This window comes from Varanus komodoensis, unplaced genomic scaffold (assembly GCF_004798865.1).
Source record: "Varanus komodoensis strain SLA01 unplaced genomic scaffold, ASM479886v1 scaffold3, whole genome shotgun sequence".
Classification (NCBI taxonomy): Eukaryota; Metazoa; Chordata; class Lepidosauria; order Squamata; family Varanidae; genus Varanus; species Varanus komodoensis.
The window spans coordinates 35,967,924-35,994,730 of record NW_025335761.1 but is presented as its reverse complement, the minus strand read 5'-3'; the positions used below and the strand labels follow the sequence as shown (position 1 = coordinate 35,994,730).

Genomic DNA, 26,807 nt, shown 5'->3' with positions numbered 1-26,807 from the left:
AGACCTGTTATGATATTGTTATAATGTGACTCTATTGTATGAGCTAGTATTTTACCAAAGTAACTGTTTCATATATTCATTATTTTGATGCTTAAATTAAGCTTTGCTTTTTTAAAAAATACAACTCCCTTGTGAAAGACTAGTTTAATAAGTTTTGCTTTGGGCAAGTCAAGAAGCCCCCAGCTTCCTAAAGAGATGAAAGGCACTACTTACTTAGTTAAACAGGATGAGAGTTCACAGGGCCTAGGAAGGAAGGAACTAAAGGTACTATGCCTTATAGGTGCTCTCCAGAATTTGAATCATTGCCAAAATGGCCTTGATATAAAGACTATTTCTAGTAATTAAAGCTTTCTTTTGCTTTTGGCACCAGCCAAATCAATAGATTCTAGGCTCTACTTGATGTATCATGCAGGTTTACTCATGAGAGTGTTTCTCCTGTGTTTAAGAAAGAGTATATTGTGACTGATGTTATTCTGGAAGCCTAAGGTGTTACATTACAGTGCTTTGTGAAACCCAAGAGGAATCTATGCTTATAGAGCAGCTATAAGTATATAAATTACAACAATGATGCATCAATCTTGCTGGTTTGGTTTGGTTTTAGGTTCCAATCTTAATGCTTGTCTACCTGCACATTAAATATCATACCTGATAGGAGACATACCAGCTAGATTTGTAGGGGTTGAAAGAAACTCATTTGCAACTCAGGATGAACTAAGCTTCGGTGTTGTGGGAAAACACATCAAGAATGTAAGAATCAAAGACAGGTATAACTAGTTCAGCATTTGTTTTCAATCATTACAGCACAGCCTGCAGTGGACCCTCTCATGTAGGGCATGGAAATGACAGCCTCCCTCATTTGTCTCTAACATCTAATAGTCATACTGCTACTGGAAATGGCTCCACGCTGATTGCACGTCTGCAGGCAGAAACATAGCAGAAGGCCCTCACCAAATGATCTCAAACAGAAGACAGATTCATAACCCAACCTACCTCACAGGGTTATTGTTGTGGGGATAAGATGGAGGAGAAGAATGATGTAAGCTGCCTTGAGCCCTTTGTAGGAGAAAGGCAGGATATAAATCAAATAAATAAATAAATAAATAAATAAATAAATAAATAAATAAGGGAAGATATGTGGGCAGGCTGCCTGTGGGATAATATAAGCCCTCAGGCCTGTCAGCTACAACAGGAGTGGGCAACATGTGGCCCTCTAGATGTTTTGGCCTATAACTCCCACCATCGCTCATCATTGGCTATGTTGGCTAGGACTGATAGTTCTAGGCTCAGTCACCTGGAAAGCCATAAGCTATCCACCTCTGAACAAAAGTTAGCATGTGCCTTGAGCAACCAGAAATACGGGTATCACTTGGACTTGGAGGTTGGAGACGGAAGTTCTCATTTCCCAGCAGCAGCCGCAGAACTGATCTGCATTGACTGCAGGCTAACTGATGCTAGCTAGAAGACAGTGAATGGCTACATGAAACCCAATCACTTCCAGCTGTTCCATTGCAAAAATATATCGTAACTAGAAAAGATACAAAAGGGGGCAAGCAAAGAGATTAAGTCAACGGAGCACTTCTCTTAGGGGGAATTTAGATGAAAAGACGACTATGCGAAGGAACTGACAGAATGTCTGAGAGCTATGAATAGTATGAGGAAAATGGAAAAGAAGGTTTTTTCCTCCTTATCTCATAATCCTAGAACTCAAAATCACCCAATGAAACTACTTGGCAGTAAGTTTAGGGTCAGACAAGAGAAAATACTTCACACAATGTATAATTATCTTGTGGAATTTGCCACAACAAGATAGAGGAATGGCCACTTCTGTGTTTTTAAAATGGGATTAGACAAATAATCAGTTATTAGGCAAAGTGGCTAAATGCAACCTCAATGTTGAGTTTTCCTCTAGAATGCTTATGGACTTCTCACCAACATTTGGCTGGCTGGCTGGCTGGCTACTGCTGGAAACAGAATGCCGGACTAGATGGGCCCTTAGTCCGATTCAGCAGTACTCTTACTTTCTTAACATGTGATCTCCCATGCCACCTGCAGTCCAAAATGATACAGTCCTGCAAGGATTACTGTATGCTCTTAATATGCATTTGGATTGGCAGACAGAGTTCTAACATTTGCATAAGTATAAACTTTTCTTTAGATTTCTTTAGTCCTTTCATACTAAAGGAAAGAAAGAATATTCTAATCCCACCAAAAAAGAACAAGGGAATGGAACAGATCTTGAGGGTGTTTTTGAGCTATGCTCCCGAAGAAATGCCCAGCAACACCTACAGGTGTAGAAACATTTCTTTTCTTCAGGCAATATTTATGAGTGTGGGAAATGGACAATCCTGGTCATTGGGGGCTGTTGCTTGCTAGAAGGCGGGGGCATGACCCAACATAGCTCTCTAGGAGGAGCAAAAATAGTCACTCTCCAAAAATAAACAGGGAAAAGGAATGAGTCGAGTGCTGCAGTTTCAAAATACCAGCTTTCTTCAGCAAAGGGGATACAGAAGAGCAGAGGGACAAACAGAGAGCTTAGAACGCAGGAAACAGCTTCCTTATATGGGCTTATCCGCAGGCGACAGAGCTCAGTCGACTGGAATGACTATGTCACAAAATGTGAAGCCTTCAGGGGCTGCAGTGAATGGACTTTTCTGATCTTTAAATGATTCCTCCAGATTCTTAAAATGCCAAACCCAAGAGGCTACAGTGCCAAAAAAGGAACAATTTGAACTGAGATGTTTCAGGAGCACACACCACATATGGGCGTAAGTGTACACATATAGGCCCCTATACATATTTTGCAACCTATTCTAAACTCTCAGTCATACACTAAGCCATTTCATATAGGCTTCGGCAAATGGGGCGGCATAAAAATGTTTCAATAAATAAATAAATAATCTCACACGTGTGTTATGGGTGCATACAACCTATTACTGTATTTTTTAAAAATCTTGCATAAGAATTGGTAAAGTTTAGTATGATGCTACACTTAAGCTATCAATTTCTGATGGGGCTGCTCCAAGAAAATTCTTTGTATCGTATGTTTCCACAAGTCTAACACTGTTTCAGGAATCTTCAACATCTAAAAGCAACTATTAATCAAATGAGATAACAACAGCCTTCCTGAGCTTATGCTAGGTATACCAACTCTCATAAAAGCTTATCAAGGGTTTAAATTTGAAAATTTAGTTTAATGAAGTTTGTGCACTCCCTCTTTCCCAACTGTGCGGCATGCAACTCCCTTGGTTTGCTTAACAGGTGTAGCAATGTTATCCACACTATTCCAGGCACTTTCTTCTCCCTGTTATTATGTGGAGACAGGATATTGTGCTGCTGACTTAGGACCAGCAAGTTGCACTGAGGGGCAAAATACTGTTTTGTTTTTCAAATAGTTTGTAGGGCCACTAGGAGATGAGTTGTTACTGGGGACAAGGTATACCTAATCAGCCTAATGGTGACAGCAGAACCCAAAAGCATGAAAAATGTGTGTAAGTATGCGTGTGTGTGTGTGTACGCGTGTGCACGCGTGCATGGGGGGAGGGGGGAGGGGGAGAGAGAGAGAGAGAGCGATCTAGTCTTAAACCCTACAGAAGACAAAAGCTGCACTCTAATGAACACTTGGGATTCAGTGTTGCTTACTTCCAAAGAAGCATATGTCATGTCAGACTGCAAATATTGCCATCACTGAATGAAACAGAGCAGCCAGAGAGACAGAAAAATCAGAAGTGGATAGATGCTTCCAAGTGTAAAGAGGAGCAACATTTGGGAAAACATGGGAAAATGAGTGCTGACAGCAGTGTACAAATCAATAAAAGATCATTAATGGTGGAAAATCATTAGAGACTTTGGCAAGAGCTGTTTCAGAAAAGAGGAATGGGTAAGCAATACATGGTCAAGAAGAAAGGAAGGAGGATAGAAGTGAAAACAGTTACAGACTGTATGTTTGAAACTGTTGAAGAGCAAAGTGGGAACAGGGATACCTGGGGGGGGGGGGGGATGCAAGAGATGTCAGCTACTGAAAGCAAAGGAAGAAGCCAGAGCCGAGGGATATTTTTTGAAGATGCCAGGAAAGAGACAAAAGCTCAGGAAGTAATGGGCTCATGGAAACAGATTGCAGGATTGGAGGTAAATGGAAAGACAGCAAATTCCCTCACTGGAACTGGAACTGGAACTGAACCAGCCTCAGCTATTATGCCCAAATGAAGACAATTTAACATCATTCCTTTCCCCCACATGTACAATATAAGACAGGTATCTGCATGGATCTCTCATATTCATCACCATGGTTGATGACGTATGTGTGCTTAGAGTAATTAATTTACTTAGTTGCAATTATATAGCATTCTACATCTAAACAGTTTCCAGAGCAGTGAACAATAAAAGATTAGACAGGATAAAAATTCTATATTAGAACATATAAAGAATAAAACAACATATTGAAGATAGGTAAAAAGAAAATACCAAAATAAGCTGTTGCTGGTCAATCAAGAGAGGCTTTTTTGAAATAAATATATTAGCAGCAGGTACCAAGTTCAACCCAGTTTTGATGACTATCTGCCTGGCCTGCAGAGGCAAGGAGTTCCACTGAAAAGGAGCCACCACAGTGAAGGCTCCATTCTGGGGACATTCCTATTGCGCCACAAGCCCATGTGAAAACACCAGGTGCATCCCACATAATGACCTCAGTGGTCTCAGTTGATAATGGAGGGGGTGAACTTTCAAGTACCTTCATCCCTAGTTATTTAGGGGTTCATTGTTGTTGTTGTTGTTAGTCGCGAAGTCGTGTCCGACCCATCATGACCCCATGGACAACATTCTTCCAGACCTTCCTGTCCTCCAGCATCCGCCGGAGTCCACTTTAGCTCACACCAACTGCTTCAGTGACTCCATATAGCCACCTCATTCTCTGACGTCTCCTTCTTCTTTTGCCGTCTATTGTTCCCAGCATTAGGCTCTTCTCCAGGGAGTCCTTCCTGCACATTAGGTGGCCAAAGTATTTGAGGTTCATCTTCAGTATCTGGCCTTCTAAAGAGCAGTCAGGGTTGATCTCCTCTAGGACTGACCGATTTGATGGCCTTGCTGTCCAAGGGACTCACAGGCGTCTCCACCAGCACCACAATTCAAAGGCCTCAATTCTTCGGCGCTCAGCCTTCCTTATGGTTCAACTTTCACAGCCATACATTGCAAATGGGAAAACCATAGCCTTGACTATACACACTTTTGTCGGAAGAGTGATGTCTCTGCTTTTTAGTATGCTATCTAGATTTGCCATAGCTTTCCTCCCCAGGAGCAAGCGTCTTCTAATTTCTTGGCTGCAGTCCCCATCTGTGGTGATCTTGGAGCCCAGGAAAATAAAATCTATTACTACCTCCATTTCTTCCCCATCTGTTTGCCAGGAAGTGAGAGGACCAGATGCCATGGTCTTAGTTTTCTTAATGCTGAGTTTTGCACTCTTTTGCACTCTTTTGCACTCTCCTCCTTCACACACATCAAGAGGCTCTTTAGTTCCTCTTCACTTTCTGCCATGAGAGTGGTATCATCTGCATATCTTAGATTCTTGATATTTCTCCCAGCAATCTTAATTCCAACAGGTGATTCATCTAGGCCCGCCTTTCTCATGTTGTGCTCTGTATTTAAGTTAAATAGGCAGGGCGACAGTATACAGCTTTGCTGAACTGATTTCTCAGTTTTGAACCAATCAGTGGTTCCGTGCCCAGTTCTCACTGTTGCTTCTTGACCCGCATATAGGTTTCTCAAGAGACAAATAAGATAGTCAGGTACTCCTATCTCTTTAACAACTTGCCACAATTTGTTGTGATCCACACAATCAAAGGCTTTAGCATAGTCAATGAAGCAGAAGTAGATGTTTTTCTGGAACTCCCTAGCTTTCTCCATGATCCAGCGTATGTTGGCAATTTGATCTCTAGTTCCTCTCCCTCTTCGAAATCCTGCCTGTACTTCTCGTAGTTCTCAGTCCACATACTGCTGGAGCCTATCTTGTAAGATTTTGAGCATAACTTTGCTAGCATGTGAAATGAGTGCAATGGTGTGGTAGTTTGAACAATCTTTGGCATTGCCCTTCTTTGGGATGGGAAGGTAAACTGACCTTTTCCAATCCTGTGGCCACTGCTGAGTTTTCCAAATTTGCTGGCATATTGAGTATATCGTCTTTTAGGATTTTGAATAGCTCAGCTGGAATACTGTCACCTCCACTAGCTTTGTTGTTGCTCAGACTTCCTAAGGCCCATTTGACTTTACATTCCAGGATGTCTGGCTCAAGGTCAGTGACCACCCCATCGTGGTTATCAGGGATGTTAATCTCTTTCTTGTATAGTTCCTCTGTGTAATCTTGCCATCTCTTCTTAATCTCTTCTGCCTGTTAGGCCCCTGCCATTTTGGTCCTTTATCAGGCCCATCGTTGCATGAAACGTTCCCTTCATATCTCCAATTTTCTTGAAGAGATCTCTGGTCCTCCCTATTCTATTGTTTTCTTCTATTTCTTTGCACTGTTCATTTAAGAAGGCATTCTTATCTCTTCTAGCTATTATCTGGAATTCTGCGTACAACTGGGTGTATCTGTCTCCTTCTCCCTTGCCTTTCGCTTCCCATCTTTCCTCAGCTATTTGTAAAGCTTCCTCAGACAGCCATTTGGCTTTCTTGCATTTCTTTTTCTTTGGGATGGTTTTAGTTGCTGCCTCTTGTACAATGTTGCGAACCTCCATCCATAGTTCTTCAGGCACTCTGTCTATCAGATCTAATTCCTTAAATCTATTTGTCACCACTACTGTGTATTCATCAGGGATATGATTTAGGTCATACCTGAGTGGCCTAGTGCTTTTCCCTACTTTCTTCAATTTAAGCCTAATTTTGGAACAAGAAGCTCATGATCTGAGCCTCAGTCAGCTCCTGGTCTAGTCTTTACTGACTGTATAGAACTTCTCCATCTTTGGCTGCAGAGCACATAGTCAATCTGATTTCTGTGTTGACCATCTGGTGATGTCCATGTGTAGAGTCGTCTCTTGGGTTGTTGGAAAAGAGTGTTTGCTATGACCATCGTATTCTCTTGACAAAATTCTACCAGCCTGTGCCCTGCTTCATTTTGTACTCCAAGGCCAAACTTGCCTGTTATTCTGGTTATCTTTTGGCTTCCTACTTTAGCATTCCATTCCCCCATGATGATAAGGACATCATTTTTGGGTGTTAATTGCAGAAGGTGTTGTAGGCCTTCATAGAACTGGTCACCTTCAGCCTCTTCAGCACCAGTGGTTGGGGCGTAGACTTGGACTACTGTGATGTTGAATGTTTGCCTTGGATTCGAACTGAGATCATTCTGTCATTTTGGAGATTGCATCCCAGTACTGCTTTTCCTACTCTTTTATTGACTATGAAGGCTACTCCATTTCTTCTGAGGGCTTCTTGCCTGCAGTAGTATACCTGATGGTCATCTGAATTAAATTCACCCATTCCTGTCAATTTTAGTTCACTGATTCCTAAGATGTCGATGTTCAGTCTTGTCATCTCTAGGGGTTCATACACTACTAGTAAAAACTTAATCCTGGACTAGGCAGCCAGTCCAGTTCCCTCAGCAAAGGAGTGATCTAGTCTTGAGGTTACTAGCACCAGTACCACTGTGGCCAAGTCATTCCTGTCTGAGAGAGGCTGTAGCTGAGGTATCAGTCAAAGTTGGTAAAAGGCATGAAACCGAATCATTCACAAACAGTAGCTTTATACTGAATGTTGCCATTAAAACTGTTTGCTACCTGACCTTGCCTGACTTAGAGCACCTCAGAGGCAGGGGGGTTACATTTACAATGCTAGCAACATGCCTCCTGTTGTTAGTTTGACTGTCTGTCTTAACTGCCTAACTCCTGCTTCAAGTAGCAATTTTGTGCCTCAGTGCTGTATCCCAGGGACATATATTCTAGGACCATACTGCAGTGTACTTCTACCATGCCCTTGAAGAAGCAGATGTGTGAAGTAACAGTGTCTAGGCAAGGGCTCTCTTCCTCTTTGCCTTTGGTAGGCTCAGGGTTGGAAAGTATTCAAGGAATGAAATCATTCTGTGCAAATAAAATTTTAACAAAACTTTTTCCCATGGGTTCATGTTCAATACTCTGCAACTGTCAGTACAAACTAAGAGTAAAAACTAACATGAAAAGGGCTGGGAAATACAGTTGCTTAAGAGAGTTATTTTGGTGAGAATGATGAAAAATATTATTAAGGATCAGGAGATAACCCAAGCAAGCTGAAAATAACTAGGCAGTTATTCAGGGTTTCAAGGGATGAAGAGAAGGCCTTGGGGAGTTCCCAGCTCAGTGAGGCTAGAGCTCATTCTAAGCAAGCTAGCCTAATTAGGGAACATGAGTTCAGCTACATTTTTCAGATTCCTATTGGAGAATTTGGCCATATTCCAAGGGAACAGCTGGAAGTCCAACACTTCTGCAGGCAGCTGGGTGGCTTCAGGAGGAGAAACACTGAGCCATTCCATTCAGCTCTGAATGAAACAAGCAAAGCTTGCCTGTGCACCGACCCTCCTCTGTTGAAAGTAGATTTCTCCCACGAGTCAAAGTCAACTCTGATTTGGGTACAAAAGTTTATTTCAGGTAAGCATCAATTGAGTAGGTGTGAAATTTAATTTAGCACTGAAGATATTTCCAAGAAGCTAAACTTGGGCTCAGTGCATAGCACGTGTGAACTATAACTTTCTGAACAGTAAGGGGCAATGTCATATGGTAGTAAATGCAGTTTGCCATATCAGTATGATGTCTCTCCATATTTGGGTCTGATGTGCCACAACTGAATAATAAATTACTCCTGATGACTGCTGTCCACAAGCACAGCATGTAGAAGGTTTGCACCAAGCTGAGAGCAGGTGGAGTAGCAACAAAACTGTAGCACTGCAGAGGGTGGACAGTTCCCACCATGGCAACCCTGAGATGCCAAGAACACAGTCACTTTATTCCATAATACACTAAGGAATGCAAAAATTCAGCAACATATTAGCACAGTAAGAATTAATTCACACATTATTTTCTTAGCTGCATCATCTTCTAAAGTCTGAGTTGTTTCCAACAAACTATCATTAATGTTAACTGTCATAACACCCAGTCCTTGGGCCTTTCAGAGTTCAACAAATGACTCTGATGAAAAGCCGCAGGCTACTTCCTTGAAAGCATGGCAGGCACAGCCCCACCATCATCCTCTGGCTCAGAAGATGAGTCATTGGCTGAACCACCATCTTTCCAGCCTCAAAGGAGCTATAAAATCAGATAAAGACTCTTTAACAATTCAGGCAGCTCCTCCAGAAGGGACAGAATTAACCACACTACATTTCTTGTACATGAGGCTTCAAGTTGGCTTTAGCTAGACATCTTCCCACTGTCCTACTAAGAAAGAGTTTAAGTTAGAAAAACCAGCTCGAAGGTTCGACATTCTCCTACCATGATCTTGCTATCAGCTTTCTCTTTTAGCCTACAGAGACCACAGAATGAGATGCTGATTCTGCTTCTCAGTTCAGAAAAAACAATATTCCATAGTTATACAAGTGTGGAAGTGAAACTTTCAAAACTATTCCTCAGAACCACACAGGAGAAATCAAACCCAAGAATTACAGCTGCTTATTCTCGCTTCTAAATAGTTTTTCACAAGGTATGAAAAAGGGAAAGGCACAGCTGTGCTCAACAAGTTTCTAAAAGCAATACTAGTTTGGAAACAGCTTGACACATATTAGTTAGTTCCAATCCAGACTAGCTGCATTGTCTGGCAGCAAGAAGCTGATCTCACAGTTCCTCTGCCAGCCTCTGGCTTAGGTGCTGTGATATCAATGGGAGCCTCAGCAGGTTTTAGATATACCGCTAAGTGTCAAACTGCATACCTTTCTGTGGTGAGGGTGTTTAAGAATGTTAGAGAAGCTGAGAACAATACCACAAGGAGGCTAGACAGTCTCACTAGCAGGGTCCCCAAGGCAGAATGTTCAAAGCAAAGATACTAGACTATGTCACATCCATCCTCTTCAACAATAATGGTCACATCAGCAGAACAGAATAGCTATCTCTGATGGTGATGGGGGTGGAGAAACCCCTGAAAAGGAGGTTCTGGCCAGAAGTGGTAGCTGAAGGTGACACTGACAGAGGATGTTTCACAGACAATGGCAATGACATTCAGCCTAACCCTGGTTAGTACTGCACACAAGAAGGAAATGGTGGACCACTTTTGATTTTTTTTTACCTTGAAAACCCTATGTTGAAATGATCCAAAATGAAAAAAGAGATACTGCCAGAAGATGAAACTCCCAGGCAGGAAGGCACTCAAACTGGTATTGGGGAAGACCAAAAGACAAGTACAAATAGCACAGTTACTAATGAAGAGACTAGATTAAAGCTGTAATGAAGTCTAGTAGCTAATATGCACAGAAGTGAAAGGGATGTCTGACTGAAAACACACAGAACTGGAATATGGAACATGAGAAGTATGAGTCTGCATGTATGTAAACTTTGCCGTTTGTGTGAGTGGATTAAAGTGGACTGGAATATAAAATGTATTTTCAGTCAGACAAATACGAGATGTTTTACTCTTAAATTACAGACTCAGAAGAAATGCTCTAATACTGAAAAGATTATACTCAGAAAAGATGCAGCACAAGCAGTAAGGAGCTGTAATACAAAGTCCAAAAGAATTATATCAATCAGAATTCATGGGAAACCTGTCAACACAAGCATAATTCAAATCTACATTCCAACAACAGATGTTGAAGAAGAAGAAACTGAAGAGGGAGTTGATCACACACTAAACAAGACATGATGATCATTATAGGTGACTGGAATGCAAAAAGAAATTAATGCTATGGGAAAATTTGGTCTAGGGATCAGAAACAAAGCAGACTCAATCCAATCCTGTGATGCCAACAATCTGTTTCTTGCAAACACATACTTCAGTGAGCAACTAATAAGACCAGTGTATACATGGACATCACCAGATGGTCAATACAGAAATCAAATAGACTATGTACAGTGGGCCCTTGGCTCACGAATGCCTCAGTTCACAATCAAATCGGGTCATGAACAGAAATTTCAGAAAAACATTGCCTCAGGTCACGAACTCCACATTGGGTGACAATCGCAATAGCGCCCATCTTCCCTGCACAGGCGTGATCACAGTCATGCTCGGGGGGGGGGAGGGATGGCCGCAATCGCACCCGTCTTCCCTGCCTGAACGTGATCGCACCCGTCTATGGCCATCGCAGTCACACTCGTGAAGGGAAGACAGGCACGATCACAGTCAAGCTGTGGGGTAGGGGGGGTTAGATGGCCGTGATCACGGTCACGCTCATGCAGGGAAGACAGGCACAACCGTGGTAGCGCTGGGGCGGGGGGGAGATGGCCACAACTGTGCTGCGGGGGAGAGGGCCACAATCTTTGTTGTCCTTTGTCACTTTGTTTCAAATTTTTGTGATTAAAAAAATGGTTACAGAACAGATTAACCTTATTTACATTGAACCTTATGGGGAAATTTGACTTGGCTCATGACCAATTTGGATCGCGACCAGAGTTGTGGAACAGATTAAGTTCATGAGCCAAGGTACCACTGTAATTGGAAATGGAAGATAGAGAAGGTGTATTCTCGCTGCCAAAACAATACCAGGAGCAGATTATGCTAGTTGCCATTAGCTCCTAATATCAGAAATCACAGTGAAGCTGAAAAAGATCACTCATAGAAGCGAAGAGCTAAAATGCAACTTAAATAACATTACTAAGAAATTGAAAGCCCACATAAAGAATGGATTTGCATTATTAAACTGAACTGAACTTGCATTATTCAACTGAACATGATCCAGAGGAACTGTAGACTGAAACCAGAGACATTATTAGGAAAGAATAGAAAGAATGTAAGAAGACAATTCCCTTAGCAAAAAGAGAGAAAAGGCCTAGATGGATGACAGAAAAAACACAATTGCTAAGGACAGGCAAGAAGCAAAATGTGGCAGAAATAGGGTCAGATTCCTGAATGCAACTTTTCAACTACTATTCTATAGAAACAGAAAGAACTATTACAATGACCAGTACAAAGAAATAGAAGAGGACAACAAAAGCAGAAAAACAAGAGCCCTTTTCAAGAAGATCCAAGAAATAATCGGAAAATTCAAACCTAGTTTAGGAATGCTGAAAGACAAACAAGGGGATATCTTATCTGACCAAGGAAACATAAAGGCAAGTTGGATTATACAAAAGACAAGAAAGGATGACAGACTCTTTGAAGAGGAATGCTTTGCTGAAGAGCCTGTAATATTAGAAAGTGAAATGAAAGCTGCTCTGAAAGCACTCGTAAAGGATAAAGCACCTGCAGAGGATAGGATATCAACAGAACTATTCCAGCATACAGAGAATGAATCAACTAAATTCTAACAAGAATATGCTAACAAATTTGGAAAACAAAACAATAATGTGCAGACTGGAAGAAGACAATAATGCTAAGGAAAGTTAAAATCAGAAGTAAAAAAGGAAGACCAAATATAAGATTGATTGATTTCATGAAGGAAGCCACAACCTTGAATTTACAAGGGATAAGCAGGGCTGTCAAGGGCAAGACATTTTGAAGGGTGTTCATCCATGGGGTCCCCATAAGGTGAAGACGACTTGACAACACATAACAACAAGAAGAGTTTGATTGCTTATGGTTATATAAATATTATGTAGACAACACAGGTTTTCATGGCACAGCTTTTAAACATAAATATGTTGAATTCAAGAGCTTCTCCTTATAAATAGAGAACTAGAATATGTGACAAAATTGATATATTTGAGAAACCAACCATTCAGATGAGTTTGATCCTCACAAATGATAGCTTGAAACATTTGCTACAGATCAGCTTTTAATCCTTGGAGAGTAGGCAAAGGAAACCAAGTGCAGAGCAAAGAACTGGGATTAGGAAACACATTTGCTTAGTCTCAAATTGCAGAGGCTTATTCAGGAAAGTCTTATCAATTAATTCGTTGCAAACTATCCAGAGAGTTTCAGCTATAGAACGTAGGTATAGAAATGAAATAAAATGAATATTCAAGATTCACTTTTTAGAATGGATTCCTTATGTAGTTGCAAGGAATACTGTTAAGTTGAAATTCTTTGTTTCCACAGTCTCTGCAGCTCTCCTGGCCCATGTGATAGTAATATTTTTGCTGCCCATCTACCAAGTATTGTTCCTTATACACTAGCCTTATACACTTGAAATTGTTACAATCATCCTTTTTCCAGTTGAATTTCCCATCTGTCCCAGATATAGTAGATGGTTAAGAAATAGACAAGAATTGTATCAAACCGTGCCATTCTAAAAGCATAAATGACACTGCAATAGCAGGAACTGAGTTTCAACATACCTGTAAGCAGAGAATCCAACTGAAGCTCTGTTTGCACAACTGCTTGCAGATCTTAGGGGTTTACAAAGTGATGTGTGCACACAACTGCATGAGCAACAGGACAAGTAGCAGAGCTCTGCTAGAACAGCAACTTCTTCTGCTGATGTTATGTGGTACCTTCAGAATATTGCTTCAACCCATGCATTCTCCAGCATGGGGTTCCTCAGGGGTCTGTCCTATCCCCCCATGCTATTTAACATCTATATGAAATTGCTGAGCGGGGTCATCTAGAATTTAGGAGTACACTGCTATCAGTATGCTGATGAAATGTAGCTTTATTTCTGCTTTCAATCACATCAGGTTGGATGAGTTAATAAATTGAAGCTCAATCCAGACAAAATTGAGATACTGGTAGTGGGTGGTTCATCTGATGGAATGGAGGGAATTCAACCTGTTCTGGATCGGGTTACACTCTCCCTAAAGGAGCAGATTCATAGTCTAACTTGCATGAAGTGCCTTCTACTAGCTTTCATTGGTGACCCAGCTATCTGGACAGGGATAGCCTAATTTCAATAACCCATTTTCTTATAGACTGTTCAGAAGTTGTGGCTTGTGCAAAATCTGGAAGCCAAATTAATAACTGAGAATAGAAGGTCCAAACATATAGCACCAATTCTGGCCTGTTTGCATTGGCTGTCTATATGCTTCTGAGCCCAATTCAAGGTGCTGGTTTTAACCTATATGGCATGAGACCACAATATCTGATGGAATGTTCTCTTGACTTCAGTCTACCCAGACACTATGATCCACATCTGGGTCCTTCTACCGACTACCAACTTCAAAGGAGTCCAGAAAAAGGCAACAAAGAGGAGGACATCCTCAGCGGTAGTCCTCCGATTAAGGAATGGTCTCTCCCATTGAGATCTGCCTGGTGCCAACACTGTTATCTTTTTAATATCAAGAAAAAATGTTCAGACATGTGGTGGCATCTGATGGGATAGAGTCATTATTATCTGGTTTAGTATTTACTGAAATTGTTTAAGATTTTTAAAAAGTATTCTAAATTTGTGCATTGGAATTTTATACTGCATTTTATTGTATCTGTATTTTATTGCATTCAAGAGCTTTACCAAATGGTCAGTACAGAAACAGAATTAATAATAATAGATGATGATGTTTATGATGTGGTTAAGCCACAGCTACCCAGAAGCCAAACACACTACTAAAGGACACATGCCAAGTTCTACAACAGACAAGTAGCTGAGGTGTAGGTTGTCACAAACTACAGGGGCCAATCTCCAACAGAGAGGTAATTCGCAAGGCCTCCATCAACCAGAAGCTACCTATGTCTCCCACAGAGAAGAAATTTATAACAAATACAGAAGAGTTTGGATCCAGCCCAAAGGGAGTTCAGAAAAAGCACAAGAATTACTAGGGATTTGGGAAGGGTCAAGAAGGAGAAATTATGAAAGATAACAAGTATTTCAGCTTGGCTAAGCAGCAAACAGTTCACAGTGAATGTGAACAAGCTTTTAAAGCTGCAAACATCACTTTGTCAAGGGTGGAGGTCAGCTCTTAAAAGAAGAGTTCACACTGTTACAGAAAATCTTGCCTCATGGATACCTCCCCTCTCTGTTGTCATCACAGAAAATCCCTCTAGCAACTGCAGCAACAAATGCTCATATCCAAACAGAAGAGTATTTTTCATTTATTTTCATGAGATTTAGCAGCTGGGAGTCAGGACCATGCAATGGGACAGCACTTTCAGAAAGAGCTCAAGGAACCACAGCTTGAGAACCCTTGATTTGCATGATATAAGGAGATGGAAGCAGACCTACTCAAACAGATTTTAAATATAATCTCCTGGCTATAATCAAGTCAAAGTTAAGGTACTTTGAAATTTTGTGGACTTCCATTTGAGACCAGTAAGTATCAATAGGATGATTTGGGATATAGTTTAAAGAATGATCTCCTAAACTAAAGGACTATCATTTGGGACTCAAAGCATAGGTTCACCACAACCATTCATGAGGAAATCTCTCTGAAATAACAGTTTATATTGTAACACACAAAGGAGGAAAAGACAAGAGATTTAACCTGCTGATTTTTTCATTATTACTAATTTTACAAGTGGAACTTCCAACACAGTGTCTGCTATAAAGAATACTCCTTTAAGAGCTCCAAACAGCATAGTAGTGTTGTTTATGACCTGGGCTGGGGAGTTTCAAAAGTGAAGTACAGCTTTTTCCCTTCTGCAACCCCACCCCCCACCCTCATACACACATAACAGGGTGTTGTGTTATGTAATATGCAATTAAAAGACTGGGGGTACAAAACCTGAGTATTTTATAGCTATGCAGCAATGGGGGGGTCCTTTCCCCCTCCTCTCTTTCTACTCTTTATAGCATGCCTCTTCGAAGATACTTTAAGCAAGCAAGGCTTTACACAGGCCAATCCCATCTTTCTTCCTCATCCTCTGTTTTACTTGTTTGTTCTATTTTTGTTTTCAACACACACCCTAAACTCTGAATCATACTTAACTAACAGACTCACACAGTGCACCCACCATCTGTTCTTTCAGGGCACAGTACAATGCTCCCTGTTTCAGATGCATTTAAGTCTCTTTGAACTGGGAAGCTAACAAGCATCCAATGCACAGAGCAAGGCACCGTGGTGGTGATTTTCACCATGCCTAGCACTTGCCCTTTACTTTAACAGCTGTTTTCGGTTATCTGCCTTAAATGTCATGGAGGGGGAAGAAAGGAAACTGGGGCACTAAAAGGAATTGTTATAAGCCACTGGCCCACACACCTAGCGCACCCCTTTTCTGCCTAAGGTCAGCTGCATTCTTGGAAAGGAAACCAATGGGATTCTGTCTGGGCCAGGTGCAAGGTGCACAGGGGAGGGTCTCAGTCTTTGGAATCTCAACTCTCTGGTTTTCTCCCGGCTCAAGAACTATCAACTCTCTGTACTTCTAGAAATGGTCCTCTGACATGCCTTTTTTAAATATATTTTTCTTTCAATTCACAAACATTATCCAATCTTTTAAGAAAACTATTTAAGTTTTAGCTATCACTACATAGTATGGTCATGAATTCCTATACACTGGATGAAGAAGGATTTTATATTGACTATCCTAAAGTACCATCAAAATGGCTAAATCTGGGAGGTTAGTATCCTTTCATACTGCTTCGGCTGTGTTCCAGAGGATGACAGGAATACTGCATGCTCCCTATGATTAGCAACAGAAGTGCATCCAAGCTTCTCCACCCCTGCCACATGTGCTCCCCACCACCCAGGTGACAGCTGACGTAGTGGGCAGCAGGGATAAATGGGTGGAGCACACCAGGGTTCTGTGGCCACAGGGGGTCCAAGGGCAACATGTGACCCAGAGGTAGCCCACATGTGCCTCGGTAAGTATGTTTGGGTTTACAATTTTGGTATACAACATGGTCAAATCAGGAACAGTGTGGAAAAGAAGTATTACGAAGAGACAAATCAAAGTTAAGAGTGAATTCTAGAAGATATGAATCAATGCAGGTGACCATTTACCATACAGTAACTTGCCAAAGAATGCATATAATCATATGACAACCCAAGCTCTTATTAGCTCTTGCCAGTGATGAGAATTTTATGGCACCTCAACACCCAGTCTGAAATTTGTTGAAGCAGCAGAGCACCAGACGTTATAATACGTGCAACCAGGTTATAAAGTGGTTGCATACACCCTACAGTAAGTTACCACTTGCTAAATGGCCACCAGAATTTACCTTAAGTGTCTCTATTCTCCAGCTTTCCTCCAGACCTTCTGATAACATATCTGTACTCCAACTGCATACTCAATTTGATTTTTATATTGGCTATCTGTTAATGTCTGTGTACAGTCATCCCATCACTTGTCTGAAGGATGTTTTTGTGATGAACAGATTCTGGTGCCACGGAATTCCAGGAGTCATTCCCCCATTTCACTTCTGACCCCTAAGCCAAATTCTCCTACCCCATTTGATTCTGCTTTATTTCTTAATTTTGTGTTGCAGTCACCTTGAGTATCAGCCTGTCTTGCTTTGGTGTCTTATCAATTTCCTCATGGACACTTGCATAAAATGTTTGATGTCATTTTCTTCAGCAGCTGTTCTTGGAGCATAGACATGAATGATGGTTATGTTGACAGGCTTTCAAAGAATTCTGGTTGATTTAGCTGGATTTTGTTTTATTTTATTTATTTATTTATTAAAACATTTTTAGGCCGCCCCATTCGCCGAAGCCTCGGGGCGGCTGACAACACTAAGTTTATACCCCTACTACCTGTGCTAGACCCATTCAATTTCTTCTGAGTTTGTCATTTCTGAAGTAAAACACTTTGTAGGACTGAAAATTTCCCACTCCATTCTACTTTAGTTGACTCAAAACATTCTTCCTTTTGCCTTTGTGCATATCAGCCACTAAACTTCCTCTCAATTCTGATCTAGTTGTGTCATTAACAATATTGTTTGTCCTTTGCCATTCCCTAATAGTTGGCTGAATGCCTTCCAACTTGGGAGTATTATCTTCTGCAACTATCTCTTTTTCATTTTGAATTGTTTCACCAATTTACAGGGAGCAAAAAAAAAGAAAAACATAATTATTGGTGTCTATTACTGACCACCCAGTCAAAAAGGGGACAAGGATGCAACCTTCGAAAAGCCACTTGCCGGCATTTCCCAAAAGAATGATGTAGTCATCATGAGGGTCTTCAACTTCCCCGATATATGCTGGAAGACAAATTCTGCCAAACATGGCCCCTCCAAGAGATTCCTGACATGCATTGCTGATAACTTTCTCCAGCAGAAAATAGAGGAAGGCACGAGAGGATCAGCTATCCTCGATTTAATACTAACTAAAAGGGATGGCCTGGTGGACAAAATTACAAGCATGGGAACTTTTGGAGAAAGTAACCATGCAATACTTGAATTCTCAATTATGAAGGAGACAAAGGGTAACTGGAGCCAAACATGCATCTGGGACTTTGGAAAAGCCAACTTAACAAACTCAGAAAAATAATAAGTGAAGTGCCATGCAACACACCCTTAAAAAGGAGTCCAAGAGGGGTGGGAAATCTTGAAAAAGAAGATTCTCCAACCACAATGAACAATTCCATCAAGGAGAAAGTGTAGAAGACAGCAGAGGAAGCCCAAGTGGCTCTACAAAAAGTTAAGTGACAACCTGAAAGAAAAAGTAATGTGTACAGGAAGTGGAAGCAGGGCCAAGTCATGAAGGAAGAATATAAACAAATAGCAAGGAATTGCAGGAATAGCATCAGGGAGGCTAAAGCAGGAAATGAACTGAGAATAGCAAGGGATGCTAAGAGCAACAAGAAAGCCTTCTTCAGATACAGCCAGAACAGAATGCTGTGTTTTATTTTACATTTTGTATTGTTAAACCATCCCGAGACTTCAGTAAGGGATGGTCTAGAAAAGTTTTAAATAAATAAAATAAAGACATGAGAAAGAGAAGGGTGTCCAGCTATTTAAAGTGATAACAGACAACAAGGAAAAGGTAGAGGCACTCAATTCCTACTTCGCCTCAGTCTTCTCCCACAAGGAAATCTACAACAAAGAGGAAGTAGAAGCCGAAAGTGAGAGATGGCAGCCCAAGATTAAGAGACAAATGGTCAAGGAAGACCTAGATGGAATAAACATGTTCAAATCTCCAGGGCCTGTTTAGCTCCGTCCCAGGAACATAAAAGAGCTAGCAGAGGAATTCTTAGAACCACTGGTTATTATCTTCAATAAATCTTGGAAAACAGGAAAAGCGCCAGATGACTGGAGAAGGGCTAATGTTGTCCCCATCTTCAAAAAGGGGGAAAAAGATGAACCTGGGAACTACAGACCAGTTAGTCTGAAATCAATCCCTTGAAAAATTCTGGAGCAAATTATAAAAAAATTCATCTGCAAGCACCTTGAAGAACATGCATTGATTAATAAAAGTTAATATGGATTTATTGAAAATAAATCCTGTCAGACTAATTTAATCTCATTTTTTGACTGGGTAACCTCCAGAGGGACAGAGGAAACACTGTGGACATAATCTACCTAGACTTTAGCAAAACTTTCAACATAGTGCCACATGACATTCTGATAAACAAATTAGCAAAAACTGGAGTAGATGGAAAAACTATAACGTGGATCCAAAATTGGCTGCTAAATCAGCCGCAAAGAATGCTCATCAATGTCACCTTCTCAAATTGCATGGCAGTAACTAGTGGGGTGCCACAGGGTTCAGTCCTGGGTCCAGTGCTCTTGAACATCTTTATTAATGATTTGGATGAGGAATTACAAGGCAAAATAATTACATTTGCAGATGAAACAAAACTGGGTGGAATAGCAAACACCCTACGAGACAGAATGAAGATCCAGGGTGATCTTGATAAACTTGAACTGGGCTGAAAGCAACAGAATGAGATTCAATAAGGACAAGTGCCAAGTCCTCCACCTAGGAAAAAGAAACCAAATGCATTGATACAAGATGGGGAATACGTAGCTCAACAGAACTGAACAGAACTCTCAGAGTAATTGTGGACAATAGACTAAACATGAGCCAACAATGCAATGCAGCAGTCAAAAGGGCAAATGCTATTTTGGGATGCATTTACAGAAATATTACTTCCAAATCACAAGAAGTTGCAGTTCCTCTGTACTCCTCACTAGTTAGACCTCATCTGGAATACTGTGTCCAGTTCTGGGCACCAAGATTTAAGAAAGATGCAGGAAAATTAGAAAGGATCCAGAGGAGGGCAACAAAAGTGATACAGGGTTTGGAAATGCTGCCCTATGAGAAGAGATTGAGACTGGACATTTTCAGCCTTGAGAAGAGAAGACTGAGGGAGGACATGATATCTCCCTATAAGTACCTCAAAGGATGTCAAAAAGTGGAAGGTCAAGATCTCTTCCGAATGATACCAGAGTGTAAGACACGGAATAATCAATTCAAGTTGCGACAACCCAGATTCAGGCTGGACATCAGGAAAAGCTGCCTCACTGTCAGAGCCTTATGACAGTGGCACTGTCAGCTGCTTAGAGAGGTGGTGGGCTTTTCCACACTAAGGACTTTCAAAAAGAAACTGGACAGCCATCTGGGTGGGATGCTGTGACTTGGTGTCCTGCAACAGCAGGGGGTTGGACCTGAAGGCCTTCATGGCCCCTTCCAACTCTACTATTCTATGATTCTATGATCATAGGATGTAAAAGGTAAGAAAAATTCAGAAGTAGTTTACCATTTCTTTCTGTGTGCAGTACTAAGCAGGGTAAAGTTGCGCATCACTGTCACTGTCTGTGAAAGATTCTACACCAGTATCACCTTCAACTGCTACTGCTGCCCAGCAAGCTACCCTCTTTAGGAATTTCTCTAGCCCCATCACCATTAGAGACAGCCATTCTGTTCCCCATGATTTGCATGTTACTCCTGAAGACAGCAGATGTATCTTAGTCTGACTAAGACTAACACTTAGTCTGGTGTCTCAGCTTTGACCATTCCGCCTTGGGAGACCCTGCTAGGAGACCAGACTAGTATGAACAGTCTGGGCTCCTGGAGACATTGCTCTCACCTTCTCTGATATTCTCAAACTGCTCAAACATTAAGGTAAGCATTCAAGGGGATTGAGTGGTATAGAAAAGTAATATGACAAAATGGAATGAAACACTGACCAGTCTAGTTGCATCTACCTCTGCAGTTGGAGAGCTGGCCTGGCTAAGATGATTTTCCTCTTGGAAGTAATCCTGGTGAGCTCGTCGACCCATTTTTACTACCTATATGGAGGATAAAGAATCTAGTTATTCAAAAGCCATCTATCTACTGGGCACAACACAGCTACCAGTCTGGGGCATTACATACATGATAGCTCCTCATGTAATGTCATAGAGGTGAATTATTAATTAAACATGATGTAGAGGACCTTACCTTAATCCCTGAAATTATTCACATGAGAAGAAAGAAGTACTTGCATTTTTACACATTTGGTAGGGAGGGTGGGGAGAATTTGACAATAGATGATTTAGCAATGAAAGTTACCAGTAGCAGGGACTACAAAGGCCTAGGAGAATCAATGAGGTGTGATAGTTAAGACTGCTGAACTAAAGACCTGGAAGATCTATGTTCTAGTACCCATTCAGCTATGAAACTCTCTTGCTGACTTTGGTCCAGTCACAAACTCTTAGCCTAGCCTGCCTCAGTGGATACGGAAGGGCTGACATCTGAGTAAACACACAAATACTTTTTTTCTTGCCTCCCTTATGTATTGTGAACATGTGTGAGGGAGGCTGGCATAAATTATAGGAATCGCTGGTGTTCAGTTAACAGTTTTCTCAATTGAAATTCCCAGTACATGGATGCCAATAGCTTCTGAACTAAAAGTACAGGATGTCCACCCTATCCTCTACCTGCAACATCTTTGTCCCACTGAGGTATTTTCTGCCTGGGCTGTTTTTATAGCAAGAGTAATTTGCCACTGCAAATTCATCATGCTTGGACATTTCAACCTTTTCTTGCACAATCTTATACAGGTTTGGACAAGAAAAAACACTTCTTCAACTCCCAGCATCCCCAGTCAGCCATGGAAGCTGGCCAGCTGGCTGGGGAACGCTGGGAGTCATGGGGCTTTTTTCTGTCTAAGCCAACGCGCGACGGAGCCTCAGCTGAACTACTGCGGCTTTAACAAAGGAGCACATGAGCTCTGCTACCCGCTCGCCTCCGCGGAGATCTGCCCCTGCCTGGGGACGGACAGCGCGGGCCATGTCCCGTCGGGTCAAGTCAAGTGCCCGGAACTGAAGGAAATCTTGCGACCAAGGGCGGGAGAAGGGGCCGGGGAGGGAAAGCCGGCCGGGCAGCGAGGGCGCCTCCGTCGCCATGGCAACCCGCAGCGCGTCCTTCGACTCGTCTTACCCCCTTGCAGACCACCTCATCCAACTCCAGCTCGTCGTCCATCCTTCGGGCCCGATGCGCGCGCGCGCGCGCGCGAGGGGATGGAGGCGGTGCCGCCGAGCACTTCCGGGAGAAAAGCCACCCCCTCAAGCGTCCTTAGCAACCGCGGCATTCCTTTAAAGAGACGCGGTGCGCTTTCACGGTGGGGGACCTTTCCTGGTGGGGCGTGGGAAAAACAGAAATGGTGGTAGCATGGGGGCACCTCCCTATTCATTCCCTTAACCTGTTGACCGGCTCCGATGGTCCTCTAACGTGGCATCACTACTCTTTTTTAATATTATCGTTATGGATGATTAATGATTAATATTAAGTAAGAATAATCTGGGTACTGCAAAGATCCGGTGCTCAAGCCCACGGACCAAAAAGAGCACCTTTGCATTTGCTAATTTGCATTTGCTAATTTTTATATAAACTCTAGAGGCTCTGTGCGTGTGCACGCACGTGTGTGTCTTTAAAGGAGCCTGTCTCCTAAGCACAAGCCTATTTGTAAAAGGGATCTATGGAGAGGGGAGAGGAGGGCATCGGAAAAAACTGAAGCAGAAAGATTCGAGAGTGGGACAGTAGGAGATGAAGCACAGGCAGGAAAGGCTGGTGACTCCTGTGTCCGCAGAGCTCCTTATCCGTGGAAGCTTTTATTCTGAGCTTTATAGGAGCTATCCATAGTGCTGCATGGTGAGGAACCTATTTTGGAGTGGAGCTCAGCACAATGAATCCAAACTATGAAATACAACGTGATGCAAAATAACAGACAGTATAGGAGTTGATAAAACTACCATAAAACATAGAACTGGCTCTCCAAAATGCCTGGAAGAAAGGAAAGGTTGAAAAGGTAACAATGTTGGTGCCAGGTAAACCTCTTTGTGGAGGCTATTCCATAGGTGAGGTGCCATAGATGAGTAGGCTCTCTTTCTTGCAGCCATCTATGCAGCTTGCTTTGGCAGAAGCACCCAGAAGAGGACCTGAAAATTGCCTATGAAAATTAACTGGTAGCCATTACTATATTTTGTGGTGCTGAATTCCATAATTCAGCTGTGCACTGTGTGGAAGCATACTTCCTTTTATCTGTCCTGAATGTCCTACCTATTTGCATTATGGAATGACCTCACATCATGACGCTAAGCTCTTCCTCTTGTTGTCACCTAATCTAAGTGAGGGGGTGACAGTTCTGAACCAGTTCCTAAGTGGGGACTGGATGAGGGTGAATTAATTTAAATTTAATCCAGATAAGATTGAGGTTCTACTGGTAGGTGGGTCCTATCAGTAGCACTTAACAGGGTAGCACTCTCCCTAAAGGACACGGTCCAGAATTTGGGGGTGCTTCTGGACCCAGAGCTGTCCCTGGAATACCAGGTGGGATCCATGGCCAGGAGTGCTTTCCATCAACTCCATTTAATCCATCAAATGTACTTCTATCTGGACAGACAAGATCTAGTGACAGTAGTCCATGCACTGCTAACTTCCCATTTTGACTACTGTAATACATTGTACATGGCACTGTCTTTGAAAATGCTCCAGAAGCTTCAGCTGGTGCAAAATGGGGCTGCCTGCCTCTCAACATGTACTTCAAGGCAGGTTCATATAACACCTATACATTATCAGCTGCACTGGCTTCCAGTTGAGTTCCAGGCCCACTTTAATGTGCTTATGATGGTATACAAAGTCCTAAATGACTTAGGACCTGCTTTTCTGATAGAATGCCTTCTCCTATATATAACTCCCCCATCACTAAGGTCAGTGACAGAATTCCTACTTCAGGAGCCACATCTCTGGGAAGTAAGGAGGGCTGCTATCAGGGGGAGGGCCTTCTCTGCTGTGGTGCCACAATTATGGAAACAGTTCCTCAGGTGCACCTGGCACCGACACTGTACACTTCTCAGTGCCAGGCCAAGACCCTTTTATTTTGTCAATGTTTTTATTGTTAGAATGTTTTTACTTCTGTATTTTTCTGGTATTGTGACTGCTGTGGAATAATTACTTTTATGATTTTGGTATTTTATTATTTTTATTTATTTATTTCTGATTATTTATTCAACTTTGCTCCCTTAGTATTTAATGATTCAAACCATTTAACTATTTATCTTTAATTTTATTGTTGTGTCAAGCAGAGTTATGAACATATGGTCACCTTTAATATGCTGGTGGAGTAAGGATAAGAGGTAAGTAGGTTGGCAACCAGTAGATTTATAGATTTATTTAAATAGCCCTTTGTAATTATGTTTATTTTATTGTTTTTAATGATATAATTATGTAGAATGTTGCATATTGTAATTTTGATCATCTATATTTTTAGTACTGCTTTTTTATAAACTGTTCTGGGAACCATGTATTGCTATTAAGCAGCATAGAAAAGCAGTGTTCCAGTATTATGAAAGAGGGAGAAAAAAAGTCTTGATCACTTGCTGCAGCCCCTTAATAATTTTTCTGCACCTTTCCCAACTTTGCAGTATTCATTTTTAGGTACAGTGAGCAGAACTGTACACACTGTTCCAAGTGAGGTCATACAATAGATTGATATAGCAGCACTATTATATTCCCTCGCTGCCCCCATGTCCAGCTGAGATACACACACTAACACAATGAGATGTCAGACAAGCTGAAAACAATGCCAACAGGAGGTCAGACTCTCGCTAATCTGGTTTCCTAGCAGGGCCACTCAAGACAGAATGGTCAAAGTAGAGACACCAGACTTAAGAAGCATCCCCCTTCTTCAGGAGTAACAGTCAAATCATGAGGAACAGAAAGGATATCTCTAATGGTGATGGCGGCAGAGAGACTCCTTAAAGGTAGCTACGCGCAGCAGTGGTAGTTGAAGGCAACACTGGTGCAAGATTTTTCACAGAGAGTGGGAGTGATGCTCAAGATAACTCTGGTTAGTACTGCACACAAGAAGACAATGGCAAACTATTTCAGAACTTTCTTACCTTGAAAACCCAATGATAAAATAATTAAAAATGAAGCAAGAGAAAGTGCCAGAAGAATCTTTTGTAAATTGAGCAGAGCCTTTGGGAATGGGGCGGTATATAACAATCTAAATAAATAAAAGATGAGATTCCCAGATTAGAAGGCACTCAACTAGCTCCTGGAGAAAAGCAAAGGACAAGTATTAATAGCACTGTCACTAATGATGCAACTAAATCAAAGCTGAGAGGAAGTCTAGTGGCTGACATGCACATAGGTGAAAGGAAAGTCCATTGCTGCACAAATGGAACATGGAGCATGACAAGTACGAATCAATGTAACCTGGAAACCATAAAGCAAGAAATTGAATGGTTAAACACCACAGTACTTTGTATGAGTAAACTAAATTGGACTGGAATGGAAAATTTTGAGGCAAACAAACAGAAGAAAGAAACACAGGCAAAAGGAGGACTGCAGCTGAATAGTTAAAAAAACAAAACAAAACAAAACTCATGGTTACAGAAGAGTTACAGAACTTTACTATGAACAGTGAAGAAATGGCATAACTTGGCTCAGTCATTAATTTGAATAAAGCTTGCGACCAAGACACCTGAAGAAGGCTGAGATCTGGAAAGGCAGCAATGAAGAAACTAGCAAGGATCATCAGGTGGAGATGTCTGCAAATACTCTGGCCTATCAGAAAGACAAACAAATAGATCTGAGAACAAATGAAGCCAGAACTTTCCCTAGAAGCAAAAATAAAACCAAAGCTGTATTACTTTGGGCATATCATGAGAAGGCAAGACTCACTGGAGAAGGGAATCATGCAGAAAGCTGGAGGAGGAGGAGATGGATGAACTCCATAAAGCAAGCCACTGCCATGACTTTACAAGAACTTAGCAGGGCTGTGAAGGACAGGACATTCTGGAGGGCTTTCATCCATAGGGTCGCCATTAGTTGGAGGTGACTTGATGTCACATAACAGCAAATATTGTATTGCCAGTTCATTTAAAATTATTTTGTTCATTATAACAAGCATGGAATTTGCCTTTTTTCACAGCAACTGCAAACCGGGTTGACAATATGGGGTCTGCACAACCCCAAGGTCTCTTTCTTGGTAGTTCAGTCTCATCAGCTTATGTCTAAAGCTGGGATTTTTTTTGCCCTAATGAGCATTATTTTATATTTGTTTAAAGTATTATTACTATTACTATTGCATCACATTTATTTCCCATCTTTTCCCTCTTATGAAGAACCCAAGATGGTTCTTCCACTCCATTTTTATCCACACAAAAGCAACCCTGTGAGGGATGAACTGCATTTGTCACTTTGATGCCCATTCTTACCATTTGGAGCTCCTCACAATCCCTTTTTGCTTTAAGCACCCTAAATGATTTAGTGTCATCAGTGATCTTGGCCGTCTCAACATTCATTCTTATTCCAGATCATTTATGAAGAAGCTGAAAAACCTTGGTCTCAATGCAAATTACCATGAGATCCCACTGTTTACACCCACCATTTATTCCTATTCTCTGCTTTAAGCCTCCTTCATGGATCACTGCCTTGTCGTGGTGAAGGGGCTTGCGTAGCTCAATGAAGCTATGA

The 26,807-nt window shown here is 41.6% G+C and overlaps 1 protein-coding gene across 2 annotated transcripts in view; it reads right to left on the bottom strand.

Moving 5' to 3' along the window:
- The window catches only part of IFT43 (intraflagellar transport 43), a 60,087-nt gene extending 37,761 nt beyond the window's left edge, over positions 1 to 22,326 (bottom strand). The window contains exons 1-2 of one of the 2 annotated variants that reach the window (XM_044436029.1): positions 22,266 to 22,326; positions 21,032 to 21,133 (exon numbers count right to left, since the gene is read on the bottom strand). In XM_044436029.1, the coding sequence (XP_044291964.1) occupies positions 21,032 to 21,133; positions 22,266 to 22,307 (144 nt within the window). In that variant the 5' untranslated portion in view covers positions 22,308 to 22,326. The remainder of the gene's footprint in view (positions 1 to 21,031; positions 21,134 to 22,265) is intronic. The other variant, XM_044436031.1, reaches the window with a different exon arrangement.
- Between the last annotated feature and the right edge of the window lie 4,481 nt (positions 22,327 to 26,807).